This window comes from Acytostelium subglobosum (genome assembly GCF_000787575.1).
Source record: "Acytostelium subglobosum LB1 DNA, scaffold: scaffold16, whole genome shotgun sequence".
Classification (NCBI taxonomy): domain Eukaryota; phylum Evosea; class Eumycetozoa; order Acytosteliales; family Acytosteliaceae; genus Acytostelium; species Acytostelium subglobosum.
The window spans coordinates 75,751-88,012 of NW_012236517.1; the positions used below are offsets into that span (position 1 = coordinate 75,751).

General features: G+C 44.5%; 5 protein-coding genes across 5 annotated transcripts; 3 read left to right on the forward strand and 2 right to left on the reverse strand.

Moving 5' to 3' along the window:
- Positions 1–642: 642 nt before the first annotated feature.
- SAMD00019534_077460 (hypothetical protein) lies at positions 643–4,902 on the forward strand (the record flags this gene model as incomplete). The annotated part of the gene is made up of 2 exons (XM_012896786.1): positions 643–672; positions 742–4,902. 2 exons carry the CDS (start codon positions 643–645, stop codon positions 4,900–4,902), a joined length of 4,191 nt encoding a protein of 1,396 aa, XP_012752240.1.
- A 678-nt stretch (positions 4,903–5,580) lies between these two features.
- On the forward strand, positions 5,581–6,159 carry SAMD00019534_077470 (hypothetical protein; the record flags this gene model as incomplete). The annotated part of the gene is made up of 1 exon (XM_012896787.1): positions 5,581–6,159. A coding segment is annotated over one exon (579 nt), but the record flags the coding sequence as incomplete, so codon positions are not given.
- On the reverse strand, positions 5,653–6,030 carry SAMD00019534_077480 (hypothetical protein; the record flags this gene model as incomplete). Its single annotated transcript, XM_012896788.1, has 1 exon — positions 5,653–6,030. A coding segment is annotated over one exon (378 nt), but the record flags the coding sequence as incomplete, so codon positions are not given.
- Positions 6,160–8,167: 2,008 nt separating the features above from the next.
- SAMD00019534_077490 (hypothetical protein) lies at positions 8,168–10,981 on the forward strand (the record flags this gene model as incomplete). Its single annotated transcript, XM_012896789.1, has 4 exons — positions 8,168–9,186; positions 9,261–9,460; positions 9,549–9,747; positions 9,826–10,981. 4 exons carry the CDS (start codon positions 8,168–8,170, stop codon positions 10,979–10,981), a joined length of 2,574 nt encoding a protein of 857 aa, XP_012752243.1.
- Positions 10,982–11,366: 385 nt separating this feature from the next.
- Positions 11,367–12,109, reverse strand: SAMD00019534_077500 (hypothetical protein; the record flags this gene model as incomplete). The annotated part of the gene is made up of 2 exons (XM_012896790.1): positions 11,367–11,706; positions 11,781–12,109. Coding segments are annotated over 2 exons (669 nt in total), but the record flags the coding sequence as incomplete, so codon positions are not given.
- Between the last annotated feature and the right edge of the window lie 153 nt (positions 12,110–12,262).

Sequence of the window (12,262 nt, forward strand, 5' to 3'; positions counted from 1 at the left end):
CAACGATGGACAATAATAATAATAATAAAAACAATAGCAATAATAACAATAATAACAATAATATAAGTCCAACCAATTCACCTCCAAGTAAGTAGACGCCTACAGACAGCATGCATTCAATCAATTGATGATATATATTAATACCATGATAGAAAAAGCTCAGAAACAAGACAAGGAATCACCTACATTTACACCATCGACAGAGGAAATAGCAAGATTATTGCACTTGTTGGTTATGTATGATATCTGCTTATTACATTTGACATTGTCGCCATTCTAACCTGCCAGTTAACTGTTCAATTCATTTAGACCTTTCAGACATACTTTGAGTTCACGAACGACCCTACTGATACAGTACCTCACGATATACTCAAACAATTTGCGTGTAAACATGGTCTCGATGAACGCAATCTCTTCAGATATATTGGACACACGTATAAAGACATCTTGTTCTGGACTGGACCAAAGAGGAAAAAGAAATATTTGTTTAGAGAAAAGGTATTACTTTCAGCTGTAGCGAATGTATCATGACCAATGAGTAACAATACTAATACACTCCCTATTTAGAACCCGACCACTGTTCATAACTTTGTAGACTGCAGAACAACAAACTCTGCCACCATCTCATCTACGACATCATCGATGGATCATGATGATTGGATGCCCAGCAACGTAAGTCCTGCCTTCACAGTGATTAATGAAATGGATGGTATATTAACACTGTCATATATATATTTCTAGGATGGGCCCATGGACATGCAGAATGACAGCTTGTTAGACACAGTGGACCAACAGAAAATACTCATTGACGAGTTGAGGACTCATAATGACGAGTTGAAGACTCATAATGACGAGTTGAAGACTCATAATGACGAGCTGAAGACTCATAATGACGAGTTGAAGACTCATAATGCAGAGTTGAGGACTCGTAATGCAGAACAGAAGACACTCATTGACCAGTTGGAGGATACAATCAGGAAGCTTACCATAGAGCTGAATGATTTGATGTCCGTAAACCACACCGACGTACTACAGAAGGACTTGAGCATGCGTGGATCCGTATTATCTATGTTTGACACCTTCCAGGCCAGCCAAGTCAAGTACATCATCAGACAGGACCCAGCCACAGCAATCAAACACGTCCACCAATTCTACAAAGGGAATGGCCCCACTGTCAACAACAAGGCATTGTGGTACACCGAAGATGTCCGCCCCAGTGGACCCAAATTATGCCGAGGCATGTGGATCACCTCACCCTCGTCGTCAGCGTCTGCACCACATATCAACACTATCTTTGGCCTAGTACGTCATGGGTATCATTGGACAGTTGGAGATGCTAGTTACAAATCAACTGCGATCTTCAACTTCAACGCACAACAATTCTTTGTTTGCGGTTCTGGAAAGGCAGTTGCCACTGGTCGGCGCGCATCTATGTGCGATGATTGCATATCGTTCAGCGAGCGAGCACGGAAAGAGTACTCCAACTACAAGAGGTCCAAGCCCTATCTGGATTCCCCAGGTGATTCATGGCTCACCAGTAATTACAAACTGACGATGGTTGACCCACTGGTAAAGACCATCACCAGCCTTCTTGCAGACAAAGAGAGTGCAAAGAAGCTCAAGGAGAGTCTATTCTATCAGATTGTCTACGATCAGTTCAAGTCATGGTCCAACCCCCACGGCGCCCGATGGTCACAAGCCTCGATTGACTACTTCCAAACACTGCTGCACAATCATGGAAAGAAGTTACTGTCACTTTATGTTGGATCCAGACGGGACGTGGCTGATCTTGGAGTTGGAGGTGTACCTGCGCCCAGTCGTTCAACTCTTCAGGCCAAGACCCAAAGCGCGGCCGTCAACATGTACGACAACAGGACCCACAAGCGCTTCAAGGCCTTGCAAGCAACCGTTGGGCCTGACTGTCCTCAATTTGGCTTCGTTGCATACGATGAGATTGACATCTCCAAGGGTCTCATTATCAGAAACACCAACTTTGGCAAGGAGATGATCGGCTTGACTACAGGGCCTGTCAACCAAGAGAATATTGAAGCCTACCTCAATGATCTCCCCTCGGTTACCGAGAAGCTTGCCACCAAGGTTCTACAGTTCTTCTATGTGTCACTCCAGGGCCATATCTCAATCCCCATCGCGCGCTTCCCGACCAATGGCAAAGCTACAATTACTGTTGCAATCAACTGCATCAAGTATTTGATCGGAGTAGCTGAGAGGTACAACATCCGCATCATTACAGGCACAAGCGACAGCCATGACACACAGAACATAGTTCCCACTCAGATCAAGAATTGGCTAATGGAGCGTAGTCAATCACCTGTGTCCACTCAGATAACTATCCTGCCATCGCCATCCAACCTGCCATCGTCGTCGACCATTCAATCGCCAACCGCGCTGTCGACCATGCCGTCGATCAATCATTCGTCCACGCCGACTACCATTCAATCGCCGTCAACCGATCAATCGCCGTCAACCATTCAATCACCGTCGACCATTCCGTTGACCAATCATTCGTCCACGCCGACGACCATTCAATCGCAGTCGACCAATCATTCGTCCACGCCGCCGATTACTCAATCGCCAACCGCGCTGTCGACCGTTCAATCACCGTCGACCATTCAATCGCCGTCAACCATTCAATCACCGTCGACCATGCCGTCGACCAATCATTCGTCCACGCCGACGACCATTCAATCGCCGTCAACCGATCAATCGCCGTCAACCATTCAATCGCCAACGACTCTGCCCCCTGCCTTCACCTACAACCACATTTACGACTTTATTCATATAGTCAAGAACCTGAGAAACTTCTTTCTCGGCCCTGTTCCACTAAATGGACCCGATGGAGAGATCCACTTACGTCCACTGTTTGAGTTGAACACCACCCAGATTCGGGCATTGCTTATCCCCGATGACATTCATCCCAGCGACAAGATGAGACTCCAGTCAGTCAAGAATCTCATGTCCAGGAAGGTGACCAAGCACCTGCGAGAGCGTGTACCTGGTTCCTATCGATACCCTGAGAAAGATACCAAGGATACAAGGTGCTATGGAACACTTGGACTCAGGTTCGACAGTGAGACCACAGCTCAGTTCACCAAGTGGTCTCAACTCATGGACAAAGACGACGAGGGGTGGTTCGATGTTATGAATATGGACTTCGAGTTTAGTAACCTACACGACCAAGAGCCTGAGTCACATCACTCTGATGGTGCCCCACCACTCGAGCAGTCAATCAACATCGGAACATCTGTCCAGTCCGTCAGTCCCAACACTCTGAGCGTCGAGCAGTATGAACAGAAGTTGCAAGACTTGGCAAAGATCTTCTACTTGAAGCGTGTCTTGACCATCCGCCAATTGAGTTGCTACAAGAAGTCCGCCGGCCGAACACTCAAGATGTGCCCTATAGATGGATGTCAGGCCATCTTCTCGTACGATACCTGCTACCAGACACACGTCAATGACGACACTGCACACTCCCTTTTGAGGATTCCTCTCAACTCCGACAAGGATCAGGCCATTTCATCATTGAAAGATGAGTTCAAGAGGCTCATCCGCGACATTACTCGAGACGAACGCATTTGTCTCCCTGCCAACAATCGCATCAAGATCATTCTCCTTGACACAGAGACAGCCAGCTTCGATAAGGGCTCACTCATCGAGGTCTCCGCTCATGAGCTCGCGACGAATGAAGTTTTCTACTCGCTCGTCAACCCCTTAGCCAGATTCAGCAATGGCGCCATCAAAGCACATGGCATACACCCAGCCGACGTCAACGGATGCCCCTATTGGGATACTGAGGGAGAGAAGTTCTTTTCATGGCTCAGAAGACACGCCGACGATCACTCAAGAGTGTACATCCTTGCTCACAACAGTGCATTCGATCTGGGTGTCATGGTTCAGTCATCACTACGTTCTGGCCTGACGTTGGAATCATTCCCGCCCAATGTATACTTCCTCGACACCATCAACATTCTGAAACACCACAAAGACAAGTTCAATCTTACGCCACAAGTTGGCATCGAGCCACAGGGCAATGCTGTTGAACTGCACCACGACAACCAATCAGATGACGTGCTCCAGAGCAATGAGGTGTCCTCCGACCAACATGACGACACTGATCACCAGTTATCCAACGATTACGTCAATCATTTCAATGGCTCCAGTAGCGACGACGACAGAGATTTCAGTGACGACGACGACAGTGATTATTGTGACGACGACAGTGGTGACAACGACGACAGTGGTGACAATAGTGATGTCGACCGTCGTGTGTCAACAGTTCCAGCAACCCCACGACCAGCTGTCAATAACGAGATCACTTCTGATGACACACCTTCCAAACCTTCCAAACTATCCTACAGTTTGGACAACGTTACGCGTGCTCTGAACATTGGCAACGTCGATACGGCCATGCTATCGAGACATCGCTCCTCCTATGACGTGGTGGTCCTGTATCAGGTACTAGACAAACTGCGCCAACTTGCAGACCGTGACCTGTCGACATTGTCTTTCCTTCAGAAGGTGGCCTTTCGTTTGCACTCAAATGCCAAAGTCCTCCGTCTCCATTGCTTAGAATATTTGAAGAAAGACACAGACCTGACCACCGAGATGATACAGGAGCTATATGAACTCTCGCCAAAGACTACCCGTTCCACAAAGACCACTCGTTCCACAAAGACCACTCGTTCCACACAGCCAGCACCTGCTCCGCAACCGCCCGGTGATGTGATTAATTCAGAGAGGTACTTGGCATTTATGAGTTTCAAAGTGAGCGAGATGAAGGCCTTGCTCAAGGCAAGATCTTGTCCGTTCAAAAGTGATGAACTCAAAGCTCAATTATGCTACAGACTCTATCTGAAAGAAGATATAGCGGCGCCTACCAAATAAATATATATGTTGACCACTTTTAATAATTAATTAATTAATTATTAAGTTAATGCCAAAGTGATTGATTGAGTGAGCCAGGTGATTGAGAGGTGCATGGGTTTATGATTTGGCGGGAACAATTCAGTTTGAGAATATTTGAAAAACTCGTTGTCGTAAATAGTGACCGTCCTTACTGAGGAGTAGGGCCCCCTTGTAAATTCCTTCTCCTCACCATTGATTCATTCGACCGACTGATTGATACCAAGAATTAAATCAGAGTATGTGAAGTTCATAAGGATGGTTATGAGTTGTAATGTTAATGATTGAATGGCAACGAATTAGACAAGGTGACGTTTCTACCCTTACCCTACCTTTACTCTTGCCTGATATGTTAGATTGTTCGACTAACACCACATATTTGATAAGATTGATGACAGCTTGGGTCATTGGGAGATGAATGAAAGATAAATGAGAGAGACTGCCAACTACTCACTTCACTTGTATATGTAGTCAGTCGTTAACAAAGTTATACAAAGCCAGATGGACCGTATAAAAGACAGGTCATTAGAGACCCTCGATACAATGTCCCCTGCATCATCTTCCTTTATTTTTAAAGTAAGTCTTCATATCTTTAACCTGGCTACCTACCTACTTACTTAGCAATCTCTCTAGCCCCACGATAAATCAATGACAGATATCACTCGTATTCCTGATCGCCCTGCGAATCCCAGTGCTGAGTACCTTCAGAATGAAGGCCAGGTATACCTCCTACGATACCCAATGCTCACCGGAACGGCCCACCACTTCTCGGTGATGATCGACCTCCGGGCCCAGTCCGATGACCTCAATGTGACAGGCTTGGAGTTCCACCTCATCAAGGGAGACTCTCAATCCGAGAAGGTCCGACTCTACTACTCCTATCGGACCAGGGGAAGGAACATCTACAATCCCATCAATGTGGGAAAACTGGGTCAAGTCCTCCAGAATGACGCCTGTCCATATGGTCCAGTCCAGATCCTGCAAGACCACGAGATTGTAGCCTGGGTCAGCCTCAGATTCTCCAACTTCATCAAATCGTACTGCCACCAAGATAACCACTGGGGTGTCCAATGCAACTGCCAGACGTTCGCAAGGAGTCTCATTGGTGACTTAGGTCTCCAATGGCCAGCCGATGTCCAAGTAACAAGTGTGGAGTATCCATGGGTGATGCAGTGGGCGGAGCACTTCAACAAGGGAAGGGTCAGATCCCACCGGTCTACCTCCAAGACCTGCTCCTTGATGTAGCCATGTATGAACCGACAAGTTGGTCATCTGTGTTGGCAACATTCGTGGATCACCTCTGTCTCCATATGGCTATCCATCAGTGACAACAGCTTCTATCTCCAACTAGACATGACTGTCCGCCATCCTTCCAAGTTGACGAACCTATTTATCCGACTAGATTGATAAACTGTGAAGTGACGAGTCCTCATATTGACCCAATAAACGCATCGACAGCAATTATATCTAACAATGCATCGTATGACTTTAATGATGGGATGTTGTCATGTAGCTTATAAGGTCAAATGGGTGCAGACGGATCGCCCTTTGACCATCCAAGATCTTTTTTTGGTTTGGGTTGTGAATGGGCACACCCATTCAAAATGACCATTGGACTTGGGAATGTGGAGTGAGGAACCCTGTTGTTGCTTTGTTGTGGCTTTGATGATCTAATCACCTCATTGTTGATCAGATATATACAGAATAGTACTATTCCATCATCATCATCATCTTATTTATTATAAACACTCTAAAGTAGTATAGTTTAGTCTCGTTAGTTAGTTACATTTATTGGTAAGTCCCCTCAAAAATTACATCATCAGCCAAACAGGCAGGGACAAACAACAGCAGGATTATTTAGAATGAACAGGATCAGTTGTCGATTGATGATGATGCGATTGCAGTTCATTGTGATAGACGACTATTCATATTCAGAATGTCCATCTCTCTCTCTTATCACTCTAGAGGCGAATACAAACATACAACCTCTGCTTTCCTGTCACAGTAGTAACTATTTGTCATTAGTGCCATTCACCTTTACTAGTACACAAACTTGAACAACTACATCTTATTTTGTGTAAACAACAACACCCTATGAGATAGATAGGATCACCAATGTAACATCCAATCAACTGCACCCGCCCCTTAATTAATTAATTAAGTAATTCTCCACCCAGGGTGATGATGAATAGACTTCTTTTGGTCATTTAGCATAATGAACCCTTATCCATCTTGTCTAAATGGTCTGTCATTCAGTCAGTCACACATGACACACCACACAACATTCATTCATTCATTCTTTCTTTCAATCAATCAATCAATCAATCAAACAATCCAATTCATTCATTCATCCATTAATCCATATCCATCGCAACCAACAACAATGCTGCTGACCATCTTTGATTAGCCTAAGACCAACAACAACCCCCATCTATCGATAAATAATTAAAGTAACGACATGTGTATTAGGGATGCTGGAAACATTCACACTCTCACACACACACACGCACGCACTCACCTTCAACACAAACACAGTGTCAGGTGGAGACGATCGTCAGGCCCAACATTTCTCACTCACCCACCCACAAACCAACTAACCCACCCCAGCCACACCCACCACTCTCAACTCACCATTCATTCATTCTTTTTGTATTTGTTTGTTGTTGTTGTTGTTGTCTCCAATCCTATCTGAGCTTGACAAAGGTCGTCATCAACAATCAATCAAACAAACAACACATCGTCTCACCCCTAATATTGTGTGTGTAACATTATATTATAATATCATTGTATTACCATTTATCTGTTTCAATTCCATCAATCAATCAATCATTCAAACACATAATCACTCAAAAGAGAAGAGAAAGAGATAGAGAGATTGAGAAGAAGAAGAAGAAGAAAGAAACATAGTCAAGACACTAACACTCAGGAACATTGTTCTCAAAAGTAATACCTCCCCTCATTCATTCATTCAATCATTCAATCAAGCAATCAATACATTTACCAAGTTCGAATTGCAGCATTATTTATACACATCGATGTCGATACATCACCAACCTTCACAATCATCTACAACAACAACAACGAACCGATCAATAGTCTGACGACGATCTCGACGAATATAGATAGATTTAGAATTACATTATACATTACGAATACGACATCAACTCAACCAACAAATAGAATAAGCACCAACAACAACAGCATCAGACAATTACAACATCTACTATACAGACAGCAGTTATCAACAATGTTGGAACGCAACTTACTAAAACTACAAATTGAAAACCACCTGAAGCATCAGCTACAGCAGAGGCATCAAACAGGTCCAATTGGTTCAGTATCATTGCCAATATATACACCGACGCCGACGCCGACACCGACGCCGACTCCGACACCGACACCGACACAAACACAGCCATTGTCGACAACAGGTTATAGTAGTAGCAATCCTCCACCAATCGCTCCCAGACAGGACATACAGCCTTCGAGCACACCGCCTTCATATCCACCTCCACAGCCACCTCATCTAACACAGAAACAACAACAACAACAACAACAACATCAACAACAGCAACAAATAGAACAACAAATACCAGTAATAGTATCAACTGTTACTACTTTAGATACAATAGTAGAGGACGATTTCCAAACAATATCAACCTCAACTTCATCGGCAGTAGCAGTCGACGAATCATTCATGTCAGAGACACCATTTACTTCACCAAAGAGTCTGCCAGATGGTGCAGACCACAAGAACTCACCCGTTCCAACTTCAGCCAAATCAATGTCGTCAACAACCAACAGCAACAATGTGACTGTTACCCAACAGCAACAGCCACAGCCACAACAACAACAATTATTACCAACACCTCCACTCTCACCAGAGGATTACTCAGATCGCTGGTCAGTGCTGCATCACAAGATGAAGACGGTCGACAACCGCCTTGACCCAAAGCGTGGCTCCATCCTTATGGAGCATCTCAGTGAAATGCACAAGCAGGCGACATCGCAGGTTATTGTTGGCGAGGAAGAGGTGCACTCAGAGTGCAAGGATTCAGACGATACCAACTCGGTCAGCAGCGCGCACCCACCAAACGACACGGTTGTATTGGCCGGCATCAAACTCTTCAACGAGAAGCCCAAGAAGGGAGTTGACTATTTCATTACCAATCACTTTATCGAGAGAACTTCTGCCTCTGTGGCTGAGTTCCTACATACCTGTATTCTACTCAACAAACGTTCTATTGGCGACTATCTTGGCGACAGGTAAGTTCTTGAAATGTTGTTGACATACTCTTAGCTCAATCAACTCACACACATCTCTCCCTTCACTTCATTAGTGAGCCATTCTGTATTGAGACACTTGAAGCATTCATTGCAAGGTTCAACTTTAAGGATTTGGACTTTGACATGGCGTTGAGACAACTGCTATACTGCTTCCGACTACCAGGTGAGGCGCAAAAGATTGACAGAATCGTTCAGAAGTTTGCCAATCAGTTCTACAGAGATAACCTATCCAATGGAATATTCGAAGATCCTGGTATGTGTACTTTACATTACATCATCTCATTGTTGACCTCACCATACTTATCATCCATCATCTTAATCAATCAATCAATCAATATTAGATGCTGTTTATATATTGGCGTTTGCAATTATACTGTTGAATACAGATGTACATAGTCCGGTTATCAAGTCAACAATGACCAAATCAAAGTTTATCAAATCACTGACTCGTATCAACAATGGAAAGGACCTACAACAAGAGTATCTAGAGGATCTCTATGATAGAATCTTGTCCGATGAGATCAAGATGGACCCAGCACAGTAAGTTGTTTGTGTGAATGATCCTTTACCTCTATCCCGACCCTCGCTAACCTAACCATTCCCATTCCATCACCCTAGAGCACAATTCCCCTATGCAGTAAAGAAGGGATGGTTGTATATTCGTGGTAAGGGAAAGGTAACGGACAAGTGGAGTAAGAAGTGGTGTATCCTTAGTGAGGGATCATTGTACTTCTTTAGAAAGCCAACGGACACTATACCCGTAAAGTACTTGCGTCCAACCGTGATCACTCCGCAGGGCAAGGAGGTGAAGGGAAGAAAGCATTGCTTCATGCTCAATCACTCCTCGCCCTTCTCCGAGTTGTTGAGCTCCAGCGGCAACGACAAGACCGAGCAGCTACTTGCTCAACTCAAGCTCAGAGACACCCAGAAGGTTCCTCGCTTCTGGGACTCGGTGGCTGAGAAGATGGGCGATGAGCTCATCCCTCAGACCAACGCCATCCGACTCGAATCGATGCAGGTCGAGGTCTTGGACACAGACTCTGTGTCTTCGGTCGACACCTCCTTCTCTGACGCCTCGTCTGCCTACTGCGAAGAAGACATGTCCAGTTCACTGTCGTCAAGCTCGTCCTCGCCCAACTCCCCACTCTCATCGTCAGTGCCAGGTCAGGGAAACCAGTATCTCGATCCAAAGAAGAAGGGATTCTCACTGAGATTTGGCAAGGAGAAGAAGCAGCAACTGCGACAACAACAACTGCAAGGTCATCAGGAGAGTATGGCGTCTGCCACAGCTGGACCAAACAAGTCACCAAACAACCATCACACAAACAACATCAACAACAACAATAACAGCAACAGCAACGGCTACCAGACACCAAACCATTCACTCACTCAACCACGACCAACGACACCAACCAACTCCAAGCCTGCAACTTCATTGATACGCTCGTCCAGCATATCAACATTCTCCACGCCCAACCCACTCAACGAGTCCACAGGTTCCACCAACAGCAGCAGTACAACCATCTCCAACTCCTCCAATGCCACCTCACCACTCAAGACATCATCCACACCGTCCACATCCACAACATCTACCACCAACAGCAGCAGCAGTAACAGCAACAACAGTAACATTGAGCAACAGCTATTGAAACTCCAACAAAAGATGGAGAAGTCTAAGAAGCAGACCACATGTCTGCTCAGTGCCGAGAGCAAGCGCGAGATGGAGTCTTGGACCAGACTAGTACTAGCTCAGTTCCAACAACAGAAGCATTAGCACTGTAGGCACAGACCACAACTTATATATTTATATTATATACATCACTATCATCAACATCATCCAATCAATTCATATCAATATCAGTAGTAATAATAGTATCAACCATACAATGGCAGTCCATTATTTATTGTTTAGCGGATAGACCTTTGTAGAAGGTAGTTGGGCTGCAGCGATGAACAACTTGAACACCCCTTCCGCTTCCAGCTATCCAATACAGTCACCGCCAACTTCCAATCACACGCACATATATAGTAGTTGTTGTAAATTACACCATACCATTCCAAACCCAATAAAGGTTGTCCAGCATCCAAGATGTTGCTGGGTAACAATTACAAATCAATCAATCAAATGTCTGTCTAGACAAACGAATGACGTTCATTCATGGGGAGTTTAGGAATTGATCGATCACGTTGGATAGAGTAGTGATTGGAGATTCGGCATAGTTGAACTGGGCAGCATTGTATCCAAACTGTTGTGCTGCATGGACATTTGCCAACTTGTCATCGATGAATATGAACTGTGACTTGTTCAAAGGTCTGGCCACCTCCAGCAATAATATGTGCTCCCAACACTTTTGGAATATCTCTTGTTGTGGCTTATAACTGTCGACCATGTACGACACGATCAATCTCTCTGTGTCAGGGAATGCCTTCAAGAACATCGGATCACTGTCACGTATATAATTGAACCAATCCTTGCCATGATTCGAAAGGATGAACATGCTTAAAGTCGTAGTAATAGTATGTTAATAAGGGCATTCATTACATAGATACAAGTGATACTCTATCATTCATACCTTGTACCGCTTTCTCTAAGTGTATTGACATATTGAAGACTGGGAGGGTTGCTGTGTAGCTCCTGTCTGGTCTGTTGAACGAAACTGTCGAGCAGCTGATCATCCATAGTCAACCCAATGTCATGGGCAACATCTTGCCAGAACTGTCTATCGGTGTAGTTGGCATCTATCCTTATCCTAGACCAATGTGTCTTTAAAGACTTGTTGAACACGTCCATCTTGGAAGGCATATTGTCTTGTACATATTGTGTTGCAAAGGTGTACTGCATATCATTGGCAAGTACACCTCCGCAATCAAATATAATATACTTCTTATTGTTGTTAGACATGTTATTATTACAATTAGTGATTGATGTTATTGTAACAATAATGAACATCAACAACAACAATGTGTGTGTTGTAGTTGTAGTAAATCTGATCATTTCTATCTCTATGAACTCATGATCATGTGACCAACAATAGTCTTCAATGATTGTAACAAG